At 42.7% G+C, this 24,763-nt stretch overlaps 1 protein-coding gene across 4 annotated transcripts; it reads right to left on the minus strand.

Annotated features, from left to right (window-relative positions):
- Positions 1–829: 829 nt before the first annotated feature.
- LOC149316620 (actin-related protein 2/3 complex subunit 5-like) lies at positions 830–24,229 on the minus strand. 4 transcript variants are annotated; one of them, XM_089515941.1, is made up of 4 exons: positions 24,060–24,229; positions 22,900–23,026; positions 13,822–13,884; positions 830–4,145 (listed from the first exon to the last, which is right to left on the minus strand). In XM_089515941.1, the coding sequence occupies exons 1-3, from the start codon at positions 24,218–24,220 to the stop codon at positions 13,873–13,875; spliced, it is 300 nt and encodes a 99-aa protein (XP_089372067.1). In that variant the 5' UTR covers positions 24,221–24,229; the 3' UTR covers positions 830–4,145; positions 13,822–13,872. The 4 variants fall into 4 exon arrangements, 3 of the variants coding, with proteins under 3 accessions (XP_089372067.1, XP_089372066.1, XP_089372065.1); XR_016280510.1 differs by lacking the exon at positions 830–4,145 and adding an exon at positions 5,360–5,459 and having other exon boundaries at positions 24,002–24,229; XM_089515940.1 differs by lacking the exon at positions 830–4,145 and adding an exon at positions 5,360–5,459.
- Positions 24,230–24,763: the final 534 nt, after the last annotated feature.

Here is a 24,763-nt window from a genome sequence, read left to right on the forward strand (position 1 = left end):
GTTTTTACTTCCTTCCACTGCGAATAGCAGAAATTTGGCAGGTGAAACTTTTTCTTGCCATGGAGTCAGGGAAGCCAACTCTGCCAACAATCTTTTCCCACAAATATGAGGAAGTATTAATGAATTCTTAAATAGATCTTGGAAAGAAAATCCTTTTTGTTGTTTTAAAATATGCAAGATTTTAAAGCAGATTAGCTTTACTGTGATTAAAATAATTTATGTGCTTTATGCTTTTCAGCTAGATAAAATCTTGATTAGGCTAGAAACTAAGAGCCTTGGGCCATTCATAAAATGCTGGTATGTTCAAAATAGCTCCCCACTTTTGTGGAATTATTTTACTAGAATGCATGGGTTATTTAAACTTGGGTAATTAAGTAGACTTAAAAAGTGGCTTAATATTGTGGCAGGGAACCAACCAGGCTTCTGGTTGCAAGCATGTTACCAAATCTAAGTAAGAGGTGACACCTGTGCCTTTGGTATGCATATACAAAAGTGGGTTTTGGCAAGTGCAAGTGGCCCACCGAAATCTCCTCTTCTTCAGAACCTAAGCTCCAGGATCACCTTTGAAGTTGAGTTCAGGGCTAAGTACCCCTTGCCTTAAGAGAAATCCCCACCGCAATGCTAATATTGAGTTGTTGGCTAAAAACAACCCTTGCCATGCAGTTTTTCCTCCCTGCAAGGAAAAAGATTTTATATTCATATACAATACCGCCTCATAAACAGGGAAGCAACATGCACTGACAATTGCTAAGTGGAAACAATAGTCCAAAAAAGAAGGGGAACAACAATAATTGTATGTGGATGATTAGATAATTGCAACAGAGGCGTGTCTCATTTGCCGAAACATATACGTTTGTATTGGCAATATAGTTTCTTCATAACACACATTAGAACAATTGTATATGCATAAGTAACACTGTACTGTAACCTTGTAATTGTCTCTAATGAGCCAAGTCCATGTAATAAAACTGCAGCAACCCAGTCCCAACAATCAAACTGAAAAAAATCATCATTGGTGCTTGCAGCAAAGAGGCATGAAAATATGGCATGCAGTCTTCACAGGTAGCAGAGTCCTTCCTTGATTCTACCTTTTTAATGGTGAAAAGACGGCTACCTCCAGAGTGCTTTGAGGCCGTTTCGACCCTTAGTTGGTCTTCATCGGCAAACTTGAATCATTCAATGTCGGACTAACATTGCAAGTATGTCATGTTTCTACACATACAAAGTTAACAGAAATTAGTACAGCAATTAACAGGGACAATAAGATACATAATGGTATACAATATCAAGATAACAATATTTTAGCTTACCCATGTCTCCAAACAGTTTGGCTTGACAGATAAGAAGATTGCTCAGTAAAAATTTACAGAGTGTATGTTGTAATATACTTTGCCTCTACAATAGGCTACAGGTGATTATCTAGAGCATGAAATTTCTTAAAGGTGTATCCATTAGGTTATGTAGTCCTACAAGTCCCACAAAGTAAGCCTGAAAACTTGGCTGAATGTACTATATCACAACACCATTCATATACATCCAATGGCATTTATAATAAATATCAACCTGTTATGACATATTGTCCGTACATTTCCAACACAAAATAACAATAACATCAATTAACCTTAAGTTATCATCCTGTCCTCCAAACCCATATTAATGAACTAACATTAATTAATCACATCTTTACCCCTATATGTGTAATATTGTCTAATGATTAAATTTCAGCAGTCTTACAAGAACGAACTTAAATCTAGACGTTCATTTAGACCTTTACGTGTGTTAGATGTTAACTTATGAATCCAAAAAGACTCTCTTTGTAAGAGTTTAGTTTGTTTGTTTCCACTATAAAATGAACCAAATTTGACTTGCTCAATTACAAAGAATTTTAAAGAATCTGGAGAATGATGTAATTGTGAAAAATGTGTAACGAATGTGGTATCCAAACTTTTATTCCGAACAGTACTTTTATGTTCGGAAATTCTAGTTCTTAATGGTCTAGTAGTTTGACCTACATATATTTTCTGACATGGACATACAATCACATAGATAACATTTAGAGAATTGCAGTTAGTAAATGATTTCAACTCAAAGCATTCCTTTGTTATTGGATGAGTAAAGGATTTTATATTTAAAGATAGTTTACAACAGCTACAATGACCACATTTGTAGTTAACATGGGATATCTCTTGAGCACCTACTTGAAAATCTGTGTGAACTAAAGAGTCTTTTAAGATTTCTAGTTCTCCTGAAAGCTATAATGGGTGCCTGCGAACAGCCTGGAATATTCTGTACCATGTGCCAATGTTTTCGTATGATGTTTAATACGATGAGCAGCATGATTAAAAGTGAAGGAGCCTATAATCCTATTACCTGTGTTTCTGTTCTAGGAAAGAAATAACGTGGAACGATCCTTTAGGGTAGCTCTGTTCCTAGCATCTTGTACTATATAAGGTGGAAAAGCTCTATCCTGTAACTCTAATTGACATTGGTCAGCTGCCATCTCATAATGGATGTTGGTGGAAGAATTCCTTTTTAATCTAAGGAATTGGGAATATGGTAAGTTTTTTTTTTCAATTGACGAGGGTGACAACTAGCAAAATGTAGCATGGAATTGTGGTCTGATACGAGGATATTCTCGTATTAGAAATGAGGCTGCAGAGGAATCTATATATCCCAGTATTTCTGCTTCTTGTATCAAAATTTTAATCACAAACTTAATAGAGTTAGTGGGGTCTTTGTCTAAAGATTGAACAGAAATACAGGTAATAGGATTATAGGCTACTTCACTTCACTTCACTCGCTGGCTTTCAGGGTCTCCAGAGGGATTCCTGCCCAGTCTTCTCAGGGATAAGGGGGGGGGGGCTTTTAAGTCCAGGAGTCCCAGGCCATGCCCCCTCACTCAGCTGCTGCCAGTTCTTGTATACTCAGGATACTCCAGATGTTTTAAGCTGGTTAGAAAACCAGCAGATGGACAGGTTGCTTACCTGTAACAGTATTTCTTCGAGTGGCTATTCTGTGCCTGCAGTTAGCTTCGGAACCTTCTTGGAGATATTAAAGGCGTTTTGGCGGTTGCCCCACCACTCTCCAACTGCCATTATCAGTCGGTTTACCGCCTAAACCCTCAGTTCCACGGACGCTGAGTAGCAGCAGCCCAGGACCAAAGGAGAGGCAGGCAGGGCACGACTGTGTGGGATTTGTGCGAATTCGCAGATGACCACTCGAAGAAATGCTGTTACAGGTAACAGGTGGTGGGGAAGGGACAGGTTAATTGGAGTAGATTTGGCTTTTGCGAAGGGAGGGGGGGGGAGAATAGGAAGGCCCTAAGGAAAAAATGGCGCAGGGCTGTGTCTGGAGGACATAACTATGATGTAATTGTTACGTTTGGAGGACATGTAAAGAAGGTAGTGTAACTTTATTTATAAAGTTATATAAATAAAGGGAAAAGGGGGATTTAAAAGGAACTAAGAGGGAAATAATTAATAAAGGTCAGCAAGGGGAGAAGTAAGGTGTTTGTCTGTCTTTCTCCATTCTGATCTGTTTGCTTTTTCTTCCCCAGGAAAAACGTGCAAGTTCCCATGTGAGACTTAAAGTCTCCTTTTAACAGGAAGGATAAGGAGGAAAAAGATCAAGCAAGGAAATGATCGAAATAGACACCGTTAGTCTTTTCCTGTTGGGAACGGGATGTGCATTTGTTGGGGGCAGCACTGCACTTTGGTTTTCAAACAACAAGCAAAACTGTTCGTCACTTCTATTGGACTAATTACTCTTGTTAGCAAAGCAGGAAGCATGACAAACATCCACCAGTGACTTTGAGCCGTGCGCATAGATAGAATGATCTTAGTGAAATACATCGCTACCACCAGTCAACTGAGAAGGCATATGCTGCCTCTGAAAAGCTGTGTGAAGAAAAACACAACTCCATACTGATTGAATCACACTATAAAATGCATAATATCTATGCCACAATTGGAAGGCTGTACGTCGAGAGGCATAACAACACAGACGTGGGAGAATACAGCTGCCGCCACCACTCCTCACAAGAGGCAAATCCAACCGCCAGAGTAAGCAGGCATTTAAAAATGGACCATCTCCCTCCAAGGAATGACTTCATCTTTATGATGAAGATGAAAGAAATTCATAAGAACCTGCAAAGAGCAAAGTGCCACATGAGTAAAACTTGCAAAACAACATACTGAAACGAAGAAATAGAAACATCAATTAAGATAAATAAAATACAGGTGTCACTGAATATATTGTCTATAGCTTGAATTCTCCTTCATAGTTAATGTATAGGAAAATATGTGCTATGTTCTAAGTTATGAATGGAAACATTAATCTTTTAGGTTATAGAGTCTGTGCTGGCCTAGGGGATTTTTCCAAGCTTTGCTTTTGACACCATTCAATGTATTTTTCCCCACCAGCTGTAGCCATTATTTCAAAAGTGGAGAAAATTAGACTGGGCCACCAAAGTTTAGGTGTGGGATGTGAGATCTACAGTCTTACAGCATCTAGATGGACACATATTCCTTACCCCTGCAATGATTCATAGTGGGGTTAAGGAACTGTATAGCGTAGCACCATGTTAAGTGTTCCTGTGATAAAATCACTTTCTTTTATCTGAAACAATATATGCATTAATATCCAATTACACAACCATTTGAGGTTTTACTGTAATGCATTCCTCCTGTTCATCTCTGCATTCGACTCTTCAGATTCTGACACTGAGAAAAAAATTCAAGTGCAAATACTTCCTACAAAGATGAGAACACTGAGTGCCTAAAGCTAGGTAACTCTTGATGGATAAATGCATGAAATCAGTTTAACCAAATCTTTACAAATAATTGTTACTAGAAATACTTGCTCTTTATTACAGTGGTACCCCGGGTTACGAAATTAATTCGTTCCGCCGCCGCTTTCGTAACCCGGAAACTTTCGCTAGCCGAAAAGCCCATAGGCGCTAATAGCGAAAGCCGCGATTCCGTGTGAAATCGCGCCGAAAAGCACCAAATTTTTCTTCGTAACCCGAAATAACCTTCGTAACCCGGAAAAATGTTTTTACATGGATTTTTTTCGTAACCCGGAAATTTCGTAAGGCGGCGCATTCGTATCCCGGGGTACCACTGTATCTCTCTTTGCTTAACACAGCACACACATTTTTACACACATTGTCTTTCTCACTCCAATCCAAGCTCAGCATTTTAGGTTAACAAATCTAAACAAGTTTGCTATTTAGAGAACTGTTTCAAAGGGGTATTGCAGCTTACAATCATGTGGTCTTCCTGTTTCAGCTAGGCAGCAGCAATAGGCAAGAACATCTACAAACCTTATTTTGTAATACTCACTGGAAATATGTGCCCCAGTTATCCTGCCTTTGTATCTACAAGCTGCATTTGAACATTTGCAGACATGCCTCCTCCATAGCCTCCTTTGGACTGCATTTGGTTCTGAATTGAACTCACCTAGATAAACAAGGATAAGGTAGAAAAGACAGAGCTATGTGAGACATGAACTTGTTTATTAAATCAGTGCAAGATCACTGCCAAATTATAGCTTTCCTAGAGATAGCCAAACTATTGTTGGAAAAAGGACACATCAGCTATGCTTGTTCCTCCCCCTTGTTCAAGTTCTATGTCAGTTCGATCTTTTCACTGCACAGAGACCTGAATCACTTTCATAAGACTGAAAAGGCTCAGACAAAAGCAAGCTGCTGCAGCTTTTCCTTGTGTGTTCTTCCTTAGTAATAACTTTTGCCATCATGGGCGTACTTTGATGTTGCTTTGCTATGTGTCCAGATTTTCATTTATGAGGATATGCTAGAGAGGACATGCTATTGTACAGTCCAGGCAAACTTAAAATGTGTAGTCTGCCCTCTGGATGATTTCTCCCAATGGTTTCAAATAGATATTGAATACCATTGGGGATAGGATGGCATCTTGTGGTATGTCATATAACAGCTCCTTTTTTGAGAAGCGGTTATCTCCAAGCAAGGGGAACCAGCCTGAGAGATAGGACTGGAACCACTGGAGCACAGTGCCTCCGATTCCCAGATCCCCCAGGCGTTCCAGAAGGATACCGTGATCAATTGTATCAAACGTTGCTGAAAGGTCCAAAAGCACCAGTAAGGGCACACTCCTGTCAATGCTCAGAAGAACATCCACTAAGGCAACCATAGCAATTTCAACCTCATATCCTGCTACCATAGCAATTTCAACCTCATATCCTGCTCTGAAGCCAATTTGAAATGGGTCTAGATAATTTTTATCATCCAAGACTCCCTGGACTGTAATAAAATTAACATTAATACTATTACATTAAATTATTTACTGCAGTGTGCAAATGTCTTTACAACAATAAAACTATAAAAACAGACATAAAAATAGGATAAACTGCCAAACATGTACAATCTAATAAACTCTTTGGCCTGTTACAGACTGCCAAAATAAAGCTGCTTCGGGTCTCTTTGGAGGTATGCTGTTTAAATGATGCATGCATCCTAAGAATCCGGAAGCTGCACCAAAGCTGCACTCCAGTGCTTAGGAATGGAGTGCGGCTTTGGCGCGACCTCCGGACTCTTAGGACCCATGCATCATTTAAATAGCATACCTCCAAAGAGACCCAAAGCAGCTTTATTTTGGCAGTCTGTAACAGGCCTTTGCTAAGTTAAAGAGGAAAATAACACTCAGGAGCCCATTTTAAGAAGTTGAAACTAGAAGTGCTGAAACACATTTCATCCCCCCCTTTTTTTTAAATGCAATGACCTCCTATTAGAAGCATCCTTGAATTCCTATGTAGAGCAGTTACATTTTCCATTTGTAATATATATGGAAATAAAGTTGTTATTTCAGTTCCCAGAGTGGGATGGGGCGGAGGAACCAAAGTATATATATCTGGCATTCTGTTTCCAGCACACAATTTACATTTTTTTTCCTTATTTAACGGTGGGGGTAGGGGTTGTGGAATGAATTTCAACAATGTTATGTACAGTATTAGCATATTTGTTCATAATTCAGCTTAAGAACAGAATTCTCAACTATCCCATTATATGTAATGCCATAGTAACATGGTGTCCCTTATGTTAAAAGGCTAAATCTAGGCTTTTGATTTTGACTTCTCTTTTCTTTTGGAGGGGTGGGTGGGTATTTTCAAGCCATGAATGCAGGATCTGTGGATACAGAGGGCTGGCAATAAAGAATAACAATAAAATTAATTACAGCAAACTCTTGAGCTAACAAATTTCTGTCTCTTTACAGCATTCAGAATCCACTGGTCACTGTAGCAGGCTTACTCTGCCTAATGATAGGTCTGGCCCACCTTAGAGCTTGCAGTCTTGATGTTGTTGTTATGTGCCTCCAAGTCATAGTTGACTTATGGCGACCCTAAAGAGAACCTCTCATAGGGTTTTCTTTGCAAGTTTCTTTGTGGGGTGGGCGGGCTTGATCATGTAACATGCACACAATTTATTTGTAATTAGTATTTTTTGAATTTTTTTGCAACTTCTCGCTTTTCAATAAAAAAGACATAACTACATCACAATACAGCTGAAGCTCAGCTAGTGATAATATCACTCCTTTTATGGTGTAACTGAACCTTAGTTGTTCCTAAGTTATAGTGACATGTCTTCAATAAATGGTGGGAGACAGATAACATGCGGTTCAAATGGTAGTTCATGCTGGGCCTTCTGCTGTTGCATTCAGGTTTTTATTAAGTAACTAAAAAATAATGGCAAGATCCCACTCTTAACCACCATGTGTGGCAATACCACTTTAGATCCCCACGTTCTTGCATGATGCTATCCAGGATCCAACTCCTTTAAGATCCATATTAGGCTGTTCTGTCTATAACAGCTGTCCTTTCAACTCTTAAGCTACACCACTGGCATAATGCTGGTAAAGTGACTAGGAGCTAGGTAGTTCTGTCAAGCAAATAATGTAATATTATTAAAAAGAATGCAATATGTTTCAAGGATTATATTTTACTCTTTATTGTCTGGCACAGGAACAGTGTACCTGCATCATACAAGGGTGTGACTTACGCATACTCTGAAAGCTGCGCCAGATAGGGTCATCTTTATATAATAAGAAAGACGTCTTCATACATTCTCCAAACGTTTCTCTAGTGACAGTCTTACAGATACAGTGCAATTTTAAGATTATAATTTATTGAAATAATCCTCCTCACATAACCAGATGTTCACATTGTTGCCATGTGTGTTTATGTGAAATAATGATGTCAAATGCACTTTTTATGTCTCACCATCACAGTGCTTAGCCAAAGAGTTCTTACTGAGACATATGATATTAAGTTGACTGGATGACTGGAAAGATACTTTATGACGATTAATATAATTATGGTGCTTGAATTCTTTCCTTTTTGCTTATTCTGTTGAAAAGCACTGAATGTGATGTTTTGGGAGAGGAAAAGAGTGTCATAGCAACAATAAATGGAGATGTAAGATTCTGGAAATTTTGAGGCCATGGGATAAAAAAGCCCCCCCCCCCCCCAATTTTTTGAAAATACAATAGAAAATACAGTCAGCCTTCCGTTTTTACGTAGGATCCGTTCCGGAAGATCCCGCGAAAATAGACACTTGACGATATTCAAGCTCTATAGGCTTGAATGGGGCATGAGCACATGCAGGGCATGCACTACACCCCTTTGAAATTAATGGAGGTTGCGCCTCCGTGAATATTCAAGACTGCAGACCTCAAGTCTGCAAGAACAGAGGGGTGACTGTATTTGGACATTTTTTTAAAATGCAATATTACCACTCTATAAGTTGAACGTTATTGTGTTACTAAAGAACATAGCATATATTTTATATAATTACACCCAAAACCTGCTGCCAGAGGCAGACACCTTATTTTGCTTAGTTGATCAGCTCTGCGTGTGAGCTATAGACTCTCCATATGGAATTTAGGAGTACATACTTCCATATAAACATGCATAGGTACTAAACTGGCTTGGTTTTGCTGAATTGGATTATTAGCTACCTTGACATGGGAGAATGTGGTGGGTATAAGTTGAGCAATTAAGAAGTAACACCCTATTTCTCTATATGAGCTCCCCCCAAGCAGGTACCCAGATAGTTTTCCTTACAGCCCCAAGCAGCTCCAAACTAGCATGGACAACAGTGAGGAATCGTGGTTAATAAAAAGCAACTGAAAGGCACCAGCATGGGAAAGACTAACCTAAATAACTGCTACAACAAATGGAAATTATTCCTATCAGTACATATTTACACAGGGCTTTTTATTGTCTCCAGAGTGCTTTGCATGCATCATCTCTCTAAGCATTGCACAAACCCTGTAATATAAGTCAGTAAAATTATCTGCATATTGCAGATGTGGGGGCTGAGCCTGAAAAAGATGGTTTGTTTGTCTAAGACCACCTAGTGGATTCTTGACTTGGATGAGTTCTTAACCAAGAGGGATTTTCTAGATTTTCAGTAAGGGAATCCAGATGGGTAGTTTTAAAACATCGGTTTCCATGTTGCTTCAGTCTGTATTTTATATTCCAAATGCTTCATTCTATTTCATAATGTTTCATTGCAATCTTCCCCTCCAGACTACCTTCTCCAAATATTTCCCTTGCTTTCACTATGCACCTCTATCAATAATTCACACCTTTTCTAGTAGCTTGTAGTTTAATGTTCTTATTTTATTGGGGCTGATAGCATAGCTCTTTTCCTAATTGCCTACCCCCTTTCTTTAGCCACAAATCTACCGTATATACTTGCCACCCTCCCCAGCGCCATCCATAGGGCAGCAACTGCTTTCCATTCATAATTATAAGGAAAAGGGTGCTCCTCAAAATTAGAAAACATCATTGTGTGTTCTGTTATCTTTCAAAGCCTCTTACCAATGGCTTATGTATCAAATAGCACTGAAATGCTCTTTTCCATAAGCTCTGTGGCATGGCTATCGGTTCAACACCGTAGTGAGGAGTGAAAGTTCAGCAAAACTTTATGAGGAGGGAGGTAAATAGTTTGTGTCTTGTGAAGGAAGTAGTGCCTTCCTACAAATGGGTACAAGAACAAATCAAAGCCAGGATGACTAAATTTAGGCTGTTGTACTTTGGCCACATCATGAGAAGGCATGACTCATTAGAGAAGATGGCAATGCCCAGAAAAACAGAAAGCAGTAGGAAGAAAGGGAGATCACACACCAGATGGACAGACTCCATCAAAGATGACATTGCCTTATGTCTGCAGGAACTGAGGGCTGTTGAGGGCAGTGTGTTTTGGAGATGCCTCATTTACAAGGTTGCAAGAGATTGAAGTTGACTTGAGGGAAATTAACAACAATAACAAAGACCTTTATTGCACCACGGACTTCAGGTACGGACGAGAATGGAACAGAAGGGGCCAGGAATGCAAAGTCCCTCACTCATTCCGTTCCCCATCTGTTCCGGAGGGGACGATTTTTGAGAACTGTTCTCAAAACTGGGAACGGATTGGGAACGGAATGAGTGAGGGATTCTTTGTGTGCAGTAAAATGTGTCCCCCACTCATTCCATTCCCTTCCAGGCTCATTTTGTCCCGTTCTCATCCCTGCCTGGAGCCCTGTGCCATAAAGTTCAAAGTGTCTTGATCTTCACAAAGCTTGGAGAGACTGAGAAGCAGATGAGATGTTAGAGATGTTGATGTGAAGGGAGTGGCATAAGACCAAAATCATTTGGGCCAATTTTGCCAGCCAGAACCAGGGAGATATGGAAGGTGACATCTGATGACTCCATCAGTTCTCCTCTGCCTCATGGAGGCTTCTATTGGATTTAGAGATCTAATCTCACCTATCTGGCTGCTGCAGAAAGCTTTGTCTTATTGCTTGTCATCAGGAAGTCATCCCAAGGAAACTATAAAACATTTTTGTAGAATTACACGGTGCATTTCCTGAATAAAAGTGCCTGGCCACAGAATGATCGCCCCTCACATCATGTATTAGTTCACCACTCTGCTCTCATTATATAATTTTCAATTTTAATTGTATCATGTTTAATCCTGTTTTAAGGGGGGAATTTGAGACATAATATTGAATGTGGATATTTTAATGTGTTGTGAGCCGCTTTGTCTCATAACAGAAAAGCGGGATAAAAATAAAAGTTTTATTATTTATTTATTTATTTATTATTTTGGGTAATACACCATGATGCTGTGCTACCACAACAAAAAAGGGAGGGAAAATATTACAAATACATTTTTAAACAAGTATTCCATACTCTACGCCAAACTATTGGTTTGTTTTTGTATTTTCAGAAACTGATGTGAAGAGTCTGTAAAGCATGTTCCAAGCTAGTTCTTTACCCAACAACTCCACCAGAATGGAAATGTTTTTTAAAGGCAGAGGGAGGAGTTGCAGGGAGTTAAATGGGAGGACATAACCTCATTTCTGTTGTCAGCAAACACCAGAAATGGCACATCCATGACAGAAATTATTTCAGGCAGGTTTTGAAAGGAATCACAGCAATCTGAGTTACTTGTCAGAACCCCTTCATTCATTTATTCACATGGGGTTCTGTCATGATGAGGTAAAGAGTTCAGATTAAGTCATCTAAGTTAGTAATTAGTTACATGCACATTGATGATATGTGCATACAACCTTCACCTTGTTGTATGATGTGTTGGAATGTTTGAAGGCGGTGTCTTAGGAGTGGCAGACTATTTAAAGCTGCTGATCATATTTAGTAGTGAACATATATATATATACATACACACACACACACACACATATATATTCTCATATATAAATATAAATCTTAGCGTGTGTTAGCAATACAGTGGTACCCCGGGATACGAATGCGCCGCCTTACGAAATTTCCGGGTTACGAAAAAAATCCATTTAAAAAAACTGTTCCGGGTTACGAAGGTTATTTCGGGTTACGAAAAAATTTTTGGTGCTTTTCGGCGCTATTTCGCACGAAATCGCGGCTTTCGCTATTAGCGCCTATGGGCTTTTCGGCTAGCGAAAGTTTTCGGGTTACGAAAGCGGCAGCGGAACGAATTAATTTCGTAACCCAGGGTACCACTGTATATGTATGTATTAAATAAAGGTATGTATCTGCAGGACTCAATTGGAAAAGCATTATGGGAAATGCCCATCTGCGGCCATTATTATTATTATTAACCTTTATTTATAAAGCGCTGTAAATTTACACAGCGCTGTACATACAATATTTTTAATTGGACGGTTCCCTGCCGTGATTTGTAATCGAATGTGTCACGTAAGCAGAACACTGGCTAACAGGACAAAGAATCCTTCACACCCTGAGAAAGATTTACGACTGAGAGAGGTTCCACAGATACAAGTCATCAATTAAGGCATCAATAGCTTTCTCAAGACAGAGGATGTCCGGAGACCGCATTAGGTTGCTTTGATGGAGGGTTTCAACCTCCACTGGGGGGGTGGGGGTGGTGTGTGAACTGGAAAAACCATCTGAGAGGGAAAGGAAAAAAAGGTGGGGGTTAGTGGTCGGTTTAAATTAAGGCTCCCTCTTTGTGTGCTTCAGATTCTGCAAAGACATGGTCCTGGGTGCTTCTACATTATCTTTTACAATAAACTTCTTGTTTTACATTAGTTTGTTGTGGATTTTTGGTCAGAGCAATCCCAAGTTTCACAACTAATGGGTGTGATTTACCCCTTGAAATGCCACAGTTCTCTGGTATGGATTCCCCCAGTTATTCAGACACATTCTAAATACAGTATAATTAACTTTTCACAGCTGTTAATAGTCTATGCACTGTAATGTGCCATGCCACTCTTATTTAGTTCTCCAATGCACAGTTTGTGTTTATCTCCCGACTCCGGTCCATACTCAGTGATGGCTAGGAAAACCCATTAATTTACAATTGCTTTCAGTAGCATGATGTTCCAGGTTGATTAATTTCACCGGGACTTCAGAAGGGAATGTAGATGCAGTGCCAGAGGAGTGCCATGATGCCGCCTGCTGTGTGGTGTGGTGAGCGCCATCATGCCGTCCTGAGGGCAGTCAGAGCATATGTCATGTGGACACTACGCCCTGACTCCGCCTCCAGGCTAGCCTTAATGGCCAGTCTGTACAGCCCCTATCTGAAATAAATAGGTTGGCAGCATGAGCTTTCATAGATTTAAGGCCTGTTACAGACAGCCAAAATAAAGCTGCTTCGAATCATAATGGAGGTATGGTGTTTCAATGATGCATGCGTCCTAAGAGTCCAGAAGCCACACCAAAGCCACGCTCCAGTCTGGAGAGTGGCTTTGGTGCGACTTCTGGACTCTTAGGACGCATGCATCATTGAAACACCATACTTCCACTGTGACTCGAAGCAGCTTTATTTTGGCGGTCTGTAACAGGCCTTAAGTCTACTTTCTCAGATGCATTTGAGGAAGTAGAACTAAGTCCATGAAAGCTCATGCTGCCAATTTCTCTGTTTCAATTACTCTCAAAGGTGCTACAAGATCTCTGTACATACTCATTCTACAGATTAATATGGCTATATCTTTGAATTGTATATCTGGATATGTTTACTGAGTAAGTTATCCCTGTCTAGGAAAGGCAATAGTTAGCTGATAACTAAAGCTGGCCCGGGGCACCCTGAGCCAGGCAATCTACCTCCAGGGTCAGGGACAGGTCTACTACAGGACAACTCACACACTCCTCTCTTAGGGGAATGTAACCAGAGGCATTATCACATTATAGTTAACCAGTTCCTGGACCGAAGAACCACCACTTCATAGAGTTTGCGTCTTATCGGGATTCAGCTTCATTTATCTCTAAACCATTTTAGACAATACTTTCCCTGCAAAGGCAGTGGTTAGTAAACTTCTATTTGCTTATAAACAGCTGTACCTTCTGCTTCAATGTTCTCCAATTTCTTCTGTCTGCAAGCCTCTTCTCTCCTTATGTATATACCTGTAACCAAGCACAATAGTTAATGCATCTGATGAAATTAGGGGAGTCGTATGAAAAAAAGATGAGAGCCAGCTTGATGCATCAGCTACAGCCAGGTGTCACTAGACTACAGATGCCTCCACCACATCAGTGGCAGTGGGTGTCTCTCATGTCAGTAGAACAATGACTCCTGTTGTTGTTGTGTGCTGCCCTCAAGTCGGTCTTGACTCCTGGAGACCTTGTGGATGAGACATCTCTAAGCCCCTCTATACCCCACTGCTTTGCTTAGGAGGACCTTAACCTCCCTGTAAGGAATGCCTCTTATTTTAAGGGTTGGAAAGCTTATCCTGTATTAATCAGTAAATGGGATGCCAAAAGTGCTGTATTTTGGGTTACAGGACTGACATGCAGCTCTCAGATTATATACAAGCAGGCACTCATTTTTCTGAGTAACACACTTGGCTTGGCAGAATTATTATATTGGTATGTAGAGAGATCTTGTAGCATTTTTGAGACTGAAAGAAATTAGTTGGCAGCATGAGCTTTTGTAGACTTAAGTTTACTTCCTCAGATGCATTTGCCACCAAATGCACCTGAGGAAGTAGATTTGAGTCTATGAAAACTCATGCTGCCAACTACTTTTTTTCAGTTATGATCAAAGGTACTACAAGATCTTTCTGCATATTAATTCTGCACACTAACGTGGCTATATCTTTGAATTCTGTTATATTATTTATTTATATCATCTCTCATTAAAAGAATAAAATGCAAAAGGAGGACAATTCCTCCTCTCACCATGGATGCTAGCCTGCCATCACAATAGTTCCAGGGCTATGAGTGAGTTCCTATGGGACTTTAAATCTCATGGTAGCCTGAAACTCTCCCAAGAGAGGCTCTCTTTTTGCAAGGCTTCAGGTGGGCTTCATACAGGCCTGCCTCATGTGTAAGAGAATAAGATTGCAAGGCTTCCAAATCAGCTTCTCTCTGTATTAGACAATTACTGATTTGCTAATTGAGGGGGGGAATGTACACAGGGACACCTGATAACCTACTTTGCAACTTGATTGTAAATGGTAACACCTAGACTAGAGAAGGAAGATGTTGGGGTATGACTGGCAGCTTAAAACCAACAGTCCTGTGGCAGCTGAAAGGCTAATCAATTATATTACCATCCCTTTCTAATTGTCAGCCTCACACACCATAAATTTCAATTGTCCCTTGCTGCTATTTTGAAAACCTGGCAACTATATGTGAAGTGGTACAATGTCCACACTGTCATTTCAGAGGGGCATTCACAAAACAGTTATAAAGCTATCATTTCACTTTAACAGCCATGGCTTCATCCTATGAAATCCTGGGATTTGCAAGGGCTTTTGGGGTGGTATTTAGAGTTCTTGACCTCAAACTATTATAGTTTGGTGAGGTCAAAATGCCTCCCCAAACTACAAACCCCAATTGTTTTGCAGCAACCAGTCTGCAAATGGCTTTAAAACAGTGGTAGTAAAGGAGTATTTCCCTTTAAATGTATCCAGGGTTGGCCCTTATACCAAAGTACAATAACATCCAAAATCCACAAAAACAGTGATATATTTCTTGGGCCAACCAAAATTCACAACATAAGCTTTGATGTTCTGTGACTTCGAGTCACTTCTGACTTCTTCCGACTATGATAGCGTTTTTATGGCATGTATCCTCAGAAGTATGCCATTGTCATCCTCTGAGGCTGAGAGAGTGGGACTTGCTCAAGATCACCCAGTGGTTTTCAATGGCCAAGTGGGGATTTGAACCCTAGCCTCCCGCTGTCCTAGTCTAACACTCGGGCCATTTCAACACGCCGGCCCTCACACATATGTATTGTGCATTTCGGTTGGCCTCTAACTGTAGGAGATAGCATTTCAGAACAAAACAACCTTTCTGTGTGATAGTATACAGTACAGGAATTCCACCTGAACATTAGGAAGAACTTCCTGATGTTCAAAATAGAGGATCTTAAAGTAAAAATGAAGGACATAATGAAAAAAAAGCTACAAAAAATAGAAATGTAAATCCATGTTTCTTAGCCAAGCTTAACATGAAGGTCAATCAAGTACAAATGGAGGACATGACCAAAGAAAAGTCAGAAACACCATATATAAATCTCTGCTTCTTAGCCAAGTTTGAAATGGAGGACATTCAAGGAAAATGTAGGACATATGCAAACAAAAAGGAGGGCCTGACCAAAACAAAACCTAAAAAAGTACTCATAAAATAGCAAACAAACTACAAAGCTTAGGTTCTGAATTTTGGCTGGCCCAAGAAATGTTATCACTGTTTTGTGTGTTTTTATTGATGTCATTGTGGTTTGCTATATGGCCAGCAACAGCCAACCCTGGGATACATTAAGAAGAGAGAGACACTCCTTTGCCACCGCTTTGGGTCTTTTGCGGACTGGTGGCTGCAACAAGACCATTTGGGGGGTTCAAGATAATTGCATACTAAATGCATCTGAGGAAGTAGACTGAAGTGGGATGTACTACAACAAATGACAGTACTTGGCCACAGAGAATCATAGGTGAATACTTGCCTGTAGGGAATCATAGGGGAATACTTGCCCATAGGGAATCACTGGAGAATACTTGCCCATAGGGAATCATTGGGGAATACTTGCCCATAGGGAATCATTGGGGAATACTTGCCCGTAGGGAATCATTGGGGAATACTTGCCCATAGGAAATCATTGGGGAATACTTGCCCATAGGGAATCATTGGGGAATACTTGCCCATAGGGAATCATTGGGGAATACTTGCCCATAGGGAATCATTGGGGAATACTTGCCCATAGGAAATCATTGGGGAATACTTGCCCATAGGGAATCATTGGGGAATACTTGCCCATAGGGAATCATTGGGGAATACTTGCCCATAGGGAATCATTGGGGAATACTTGCCCATAGGGAATCATTGGAGAATACTTGGCCATAGGGAATCATTGGAGAATACTTGCCCATAGGGAATCACTGGAGAATACTTGCCCATAGGGAATCATTGGGGAATACTTGCCCATAGGGAATCATTGGAGAATACTTGGCCATAGGGAATCATTGGAGAATACTTGCCCATAGGGAATCACTGGAGAATACCTGCCCATAGGGAATCACTGGGGAATACCTGCCCGTAGGGAATCATTGGGGAATACTTGCCCATAGGAAATCATTGGGGAATACTTGCCCATAGGGAATCATTGGGGAATACTTGCCCATAGGGAATCATTGGGGAATACTTGCCCATAGGGAATCATTGGGGAATACTTGCCCATAGGGAATCATTGGAGAATACTTGGCCATAGGGAATCATTGGAGAATACTTGCCCATAGGGAATCATTGGAGAATACTTGCCCATAGGGAATCACTGGAGAATACTTGCCCATAGGGAATCACTGGAGAATACTTGCCCATAGGGAATCACTGGAGAATACTTGCCCATAGGGAATCACTGGGGAATACTTGCCCATAGGGAATCATTGGGGAATACTTGCCCATAGGGAATCATTGGAGAATACTTGCCCATAGGGAATCATTGGGGAATACTTGCCCATAGGGAATCATTGGGGAATACTTGCCCATAGGGAATCATTGGGGAATACTTGCCCATAGGGAATCATTGGGGAATACTTGCCCATAGGGAATCATTGGGGAATACTTGCCCGTAGGGAATCATTGGAGAATACTTGCCCATAGGGAATCCTTGGGGAATACTTGCCCATAGGGAATCCTTGGGGAATACTTGCCCATAGGGAATCATTGGGGAATACTTGCCCATAGGGAATCATTGGGGAATACTTGCCCATAGGGAATCATTATTTTTCATTATTAATTATTATCATTATTATCATCATTAATAATTATCGGCCTGTCTCGCTGCTACCATTTTTGGGTAAGGTGATCGAGAGGGCGGTTGCGATCCAGCTTCAGGCGGTCTTGGATGAAACGGATTATCTGGACCCATTTCAAACTGGCTTCCGGGCGGGTTACGGGGTTGAGACGGCCATGGTCGCCTTGGTCGATGATCTCCATCTGAGCATCGACAGGGGAAGCGTGTCCCTGTTGGTGCTCTTGGACATCTCAGCGGCTTTCGATACCATAGACCATGGTATCCTTCTGGGGCGCCTGGCAGAGGTGGGGATCGGGGGCACTGCGCTCCAGTGGTTCCGGTCCTACCTCTCCGGAAGGTCCCAGATGGTGCAGCTGGGAGACGTGTGCTCTGACGAGAGGCCCCTTAAAACTGGGGTTCCTCAAGGAGCCATTCTGTCTCCCATGCTATTTAACATTTACATGAAACCACTGGGAGAGATCATCCGGAGACATGGGGCGCGGGGTTATCAGTACGCTGATGACACCCAAATTATCTTCTCTATGTCTCCGACTGATGCAGTGACTGGGGATGGCGTCTCTCCTCTCGTGGCCTGTCTAGAGTCAGTAATGGGCTGGATGAGGGAAAACCGACTCAAGTTGAATCCAGAGAAAACGGAGGTACTAGTGATAGGTTCTCCTGGTCCAGGAATGGTGGTGGTTCCACCTGTCCTGAACGGGGTCACGCTCCCTGTGAAGGACTCCGTGCGCAGTTTGGGGGTGCTTCTTGACTCGTCGCTTCACCTGACAGCTCAGGTGAATGCGACGGTCAAGAGCATCTGTTATCAGCTTCGGCTTATTCGCCAGCTGCGCCCATACCTGGCCCAGAGGGACCTAGAAACTGTTGTACATGCTCTGGTAACTTCGAGACTGGATTTCTGCAATGTACTCTACATGGGGCAACCCTTATACCAAACTCGGAAGCTGCAAATGGTGCAGAATATGGCAGCCCGGCTGGTCACTGGTGCTCCCAGGACCAGCCATATAACACCGGTTTTGAAAGACCTCCATTGGCTGCCTATCCGCTTCCGAGCTCAATATAAGGTGTTGGTGATCACCTATAAAGCCCTAAATGGCTTGGGCCCAGGATACCTAAAGGACCGCCTCTCCCCGTACATTCCGCCTCGCACCCTCAGAACGTCTGGGCAGCAATTACTAAAGGTGCCTGGGGCTAGGTTATCCTCCACCACACGGAGGACATTTTCCACTGCTGCCCCAGCCCTTTGGAATACGCTGCCCACTGAGCTCCGCTCGACTACCACCCTGGCCCAATTCAGGAAGGACCTGAAAACCTTCCTGTTCCAACAGGCATTCCCCGAATAAAATCCTGTGGGCCTCCCTCCTCTTCCGTGGCCAAGAGGTTGGGCTATGGGGCTTTTATGCCTGTTATTTTTAATGGAGGGCTGATGTATTTGTATTTTAATCTTTTGTATCGTATGGATTGTTTTAATCTCTGTTGTAAGCCGCCCTGATCGCAGGAAGGGCGGGATATAAATAAAAATTTTATTATTATTATTATTATTATTATTATTATTGGGGAATACTTGCCCGTAGGGAATCATTGGGGAATACTTGCCCGTAGGGAATCATTGGAGAATACTTGCCCATAGGGAATCATTGGAGAATACTTGCCCATAGGGAATCATTGGAGAATACTTGCCCATAGGGAATCATTGGAGAATACTTGGCCATAGGGAATCATTGGAGAATACTTGGCCATAGGGAATCATTGGAGAATACTTGGCCATAGGGAATCATTGGAGAATACTTGCCCATAGGGAATCATTGGGGAATACTTGCCCATAGGGAATCACAGGGGAATACTTGCCCATAGGGAATCACAGGGGAATACTTGCCCGTAGGGAATCACAGGGGAATACTTGCCCGTAGGGAATCACAGGGAAATACTTGCCCGTAGGGAATCACTGGAGAATACGTGCCCGTAGGGAATCATTGGAGAATACTTGCCCGTAGGGAATCATTGGAGAATACTTGCCCATAGGGAATCATTGGGGAATACTTGCCCATAGGGAATCATTGGGGAATACTTGCCCATAGGGAATCATTGGGGAATACTTGCCCATAGGGAATCATTGGGGAATACTTGCCCATAGGGAATCATTGGGGAATACTTGCCCATAGGGAATCACTGGAGAATACTTGCCCATAGGGAATCACTGGAGAATACTTGCCCATAGGGAATCACTGGAGAATACTTAATAATAATAATACATTTTATTAATAGACCGCTATTCCGCGATGATCATAGCGGTGTACAGTAAAATCATAATATAATACAAAATACAGTTAAAGGAGGGAGAAGTCTCGTCCTTCAGGCAGTCCTTGATGTTGCTGGGTCTGCCTGATGGCTCCCTCTGAGGCCGAGATGACAGTTGAGGAGGGAGGGGCCTCTTCCTTCAGGCAGCCCCTGATGTTGCTGGGTCTGCCTGATGGCTCCCTCTGAGGCCGAGATGACAGTTGAGGAGGGAGGGGCCTCTTCCTTCAGGCAGTCCCCGATGTTGCTGGGTCTGCCTGATGGCTCCCTCTGAGGCCGAGATGACAGTTGAGGAGGGAGGGGCCTCTTCCTTCAGGCAGACCTTGATGTTGCTGGGTCCGCCTGATGGCTCCCTCTGAGGCCGAGATGACAGTTGAGGAGGGAGGGGCCTCTTCCTTCAGGCAGTCCCCGATGTTGCTGGGTCTGCCTGATGGCTCCCTCTGAGGCCGAGATGACAGTTGAGGAGGGAGGGGCCTCTTCCTTCAGGCAGTCCCCGATGTTGCTGGGTCTGCCTGATGGCTCCCTCTGAGGCCGAGATGACAGTTGAAGAGGGAGGGGCCTCTTCCTTCAGGCAGTCCCCGATGTTGCTGGGTCTGCCTGATGGCTCCCTCTGAGGCCGAGATGACAGTTGAAGCGGGAGGGGCCTCTTCCTTCAGGCAGTCCTCGATGTTGCTGGGTCTGCCTGATGGCTCCCTCTGAGGCCGAGATGACAGTTGAAGAGGGAGGGGCCTCTTCCTTCAGGCAGTCCCCGATGTTGCTGGGTCTGCCTGATGGCTCCCTCTGAGGCCGAGATGACAGTTGAAGCGGGAGGGGCCTCTTCCTTCAGGCAGTCCTCGATGTTGCTGGGTCTGCCTGATGGCTCCCTCTGAGGCCGAGATGACAGTTGAAGCGGGAGGGGCCTCTTCCTTCAGACAGTCCCCGATGTTGCTGGGTCTGCCTGATGGCTCCCTCTGAGGCCGAGATGACAGTTGAAGAGGGAGGGGCCTCTTCCTTCAGGCAGTCCCCGATGTTGCTGGAGAATACTTGCCCATAGGGAATCACAGGGGAATACTTGCCCGTAGGGAATCATTGGAGAATACTTGCCCATAGGGAATCATTGGGGAATACTTGCCCATAGGGAATCATTGGGGAATACTTGCCCATAGGGAATCACTGGAGAATACTTGCCCATAGGGAATCATTGGAGAATACTTGCCCATAGGGAATCATTGGGGAATACTTGCCCATAGGGAATCATTGGAGAATACTTGCCCATAGGGAATCATTGGAGAATACTTGATAGGGAATCATTGGATAATAGTTGCAAGTATTCTCCAATGATTCTCTATGGGCAACTATTTTTAATAACTAAGGACCAAAACACACTGCATAAATAATCTAGTTTGTGACCGCTTTAACTCTTCTGGCTTAGTGCTAGGGAATCCTGGGAATTGTAGTTTGTTGTGGCACCAGAGCTCTTTCTGATAGAGAAGGCTCAATGTCTCACAAAACTACAATTCCCAGGGTTCCCTAGCTCTAAGCCAGAAGAGTTAAATTGGTCACAAACTGGATTATTTATGCAGTGTGTCTTGGACCCAACTCAGGCTGCATCTTCACTCCAGAAACAATCCAGTTTCATACCGTTTTAACTGCCATGGCCCAGTGCTATGAAATCTTGGGAATTGTAGCTTCTTGTCACACCAGAGTTTGCTGAGAGAGAAGGTTAAATGCCTCCGAAAACTAGAATTCCCAGGATTCCCTAGCACTGAGCCAGGGCAGTTAAAGGGGCGTCAAACTGGATTTATTTCTGCAGTGCGGTTGCAGCCCAAGACGTTTGTATCTGGTACAAAGCTTCCAGGACCCCCTTCATGTCAAAATAAGTATCTTAAAAGTATTAGAAGGACTGAAAGGTTCTTTGGTTGGTTTTAATGGTAATTTAGAGAGTTGAAGTAAGTTACAATTATTTTTATTCAATTAGGATTACGTTCATTTGCAAAAGATCTGCCATTTTAACATTAGGGGAACTTTCCAGGAATTGTGACAGAATATTCGGTGTGATGTGGGGGGAATAATAAAGGAGGCATATGTATTAGTGACTGTATAGAACAAAGGCAAGAAGAAGAAAAATGAAGTGTACTGGTCGTTCTCTGGCCAATCTGTAGTAGATCAGTAAGCCTAATTCCCAACTGACTCACAACAGGAACCATTTTAACATACTCAGCCTGCTGAAACAAAGAGGAGAGGGAGAGCCAGGAGTGGATGCGCATTGGGCTCAGCGCAGATATACCCACCATCCTGAGCTATTTGGTACACAGCCTAGTCTACCCATCTGTTCTAGAATGGGTAGAAAGAGTAGCTGCCTTTTTATCCTCATATTCAAAACTGCATGGGTTAAAACAGACTCTTAATAGTCCTTCATCAGGCTGAAGTATATGCAGAGGTCTTGTGAGATACAGCTGTAGAGAACATGCTTGAACTACTTAATCAATATCAGCCCACTGTTACACTTTCTTCTCTGTCCTCAGTTCCCATCAGTGTTACATGGAATATCACTTATACCTTTAATTAAAATACAATGGCTAATTATATACTACGTAGTATACACTATGTATACTTTATATACTATCTAGACAGCCAGTGTGGTGTTGTCGTTTGCGCACTGAACAATGGCTCCCGAATCCCTGCCCAGCCATATAATCCCACTGGGGGACCTTGGACAAGTCACACACTCTCAGCCTCAGAGAATAGCAATGGCAAACCCTCTCTGAAGAAACTTGCCCAGAAAACCCCTTGAGAGGGTTGCCATAAGTCGGAAATGGCTTGAAGGCGCACGACAATGTCATATACTATATACCCCAAAAGATCCATGCAAACATGAGAATATGCAGACTTACCTTTTGTTCCACTGAGTTTGATGGGATGTATTCCCATAAGTATATAAGGAAAGCTGTTATGTGAGCGTAAACCCTTCTGAAGTTGTCTTCTAAGTGACCCTTTCTAGGATCAGGCTTCCATCTTAACCTGGCAGAGAATGAACGAGTGGTAACAGTGATTAAGCAAATGCATATATGGTTCTTCTGAAATTCAGAGTATCTCAAGAACAGTATTTCGGTAAGCCTTACAAGAAGAGTCCTCACAGATGGGCCACCAATGTTTCCTAACCACATTAAGATGTGGCTGGTGTCAAGACTACCAAGACAAGAGCAATGGCAAGCCCCCTCTGAAGAAACTTGCCAAGAAAACCCTATGACAAGTTTGCCTTAGGGTCGCCATAAATTAGGAATGCCTTGAAGGCACACAACAACAACAACCACAACAGCATTTACTGGATCCCACAGTCTAAGTAAACACAAACCAGTTCTCTCGGATGTTATTATTCCTGGTCAGGGTGTACCAAGGACTGACCCTGCTTAGCTTCCAAGATCAGAGGGGGCCTGGTGCCTTTGGGGATACAGTGTGTGAAACTTGGGGGGCTGCAAGAAGGTTTCAGAGGGCTGGCACAGCATAGTGTTCTGAGTGTTAGAATCCTAGAGTTGGAAGAGACCCCCAAAAGGGCCCTGATCCAGCCCAACCCCTTTATTCTGCCATGCAGGAACTCCCTCTCAAAGCATCCCCATTGACAGAGGGCCACCCAGCCTCTGCTTAAAGACTGTAGTGGACTATAGGAAGTACTAATATAAATGAGAGCACTGTACTTCCCCTATAGGAAAACCATACATGCTCCTAAGGAACCATAGGGGAATACTTTCCTCTTTGTCTAGCTCCTTGCTATGGAATTCTGGGAGTTGGAGTTTGTTGTGGGGCCCAGAGCGGAGCTTTGCTCCGCTCTGGGCCCCACAACAAACTCCAACTCCCAGAATTCCATAGCAAGGAGCTAGACAAAGAGTTAAAGCGGTACCAAAGTGGGTTATCTCTCCAGTGTGGCTGCATCCCTAGGGCTCCAAAGCCAAGCCCAATCCCCGCAGAGGAAGGATATTGCCTGAGGCAGGAGTCCACCTCGCCCTCGTCTGGCCCGGCCTGCCCTTCCCCGCCCTCCTCCTCCTCGTCCACGAACTTGTTCTCGTCGTACTCGTCGACGTCCACCCGGCGGAAGCGAGCGGAGGAGACGGTGTGCTTCGCCATGGCTGCAACTGCGCCCACAAAGAGGCAGGATTCGAAGGAACGCCCAGGACCACGCCCACCCAGCGAGGAAGGGGGAGCTACGGCACTGCGCATGCGCCGCAAGGGAAGACCTGTGGGACGGGACGAAAGCTCTAGCTAATGCCCGGGCAGCGCATGCGCACTCTGCCGCCGCCGTTATGTTCGCTGCTGAGGGATCATAATAATAACAACAAAGACAATGACTACAATAATAACAACAATAATTAATTAATTAATAACAAGGATAATAATCAATAAATAACAACAACAAATAAATAATCAATTAATAAATAATAATTAATAAATAACAGGAATAATAATAAATAAATGCTTCTTTAGATTGTCAGGGCAGGGAAATGTCTAATTGACAATTCGTAAGCCGCCTTGAGAGCCTTTTGGCTGAAGGGCGGGGTAGAAAAAGTCTAAATAAAATAAACAAACAAATAAATACAGGCAGACATGGAAAGATCACGCAGAACAGAAGAGAAAGGTCTTCCTGAGCCCTGTGTTTTGACATTTCAGTTTCTTAACTTAGGGGCTGTCCACACTGCTGGACTAATCCAGTTTGACACCACTTTAGCTGCCATGACCCAGTGCTATGGGATTTTGGGAGTTTTT

Source organism: Sceloporus occidentalis, unplaced genomic scaffold (assembly GCF_023333645.1).
Source record: "Sceloporus occidentalis isolate IW3139 unplaced genomic scaffold, rSceOcc1.0.p SCAF_3, whole genome shotgun sequence".
In the NCBI taxonomy this organism is placed as follows: domain Eukaryota; kingdom Metazoa; phylum Chordata; class Lepidosauria; order Squamata; family Phrynosomatidae; genus Sceloporus; species Sceloporus occidentalis.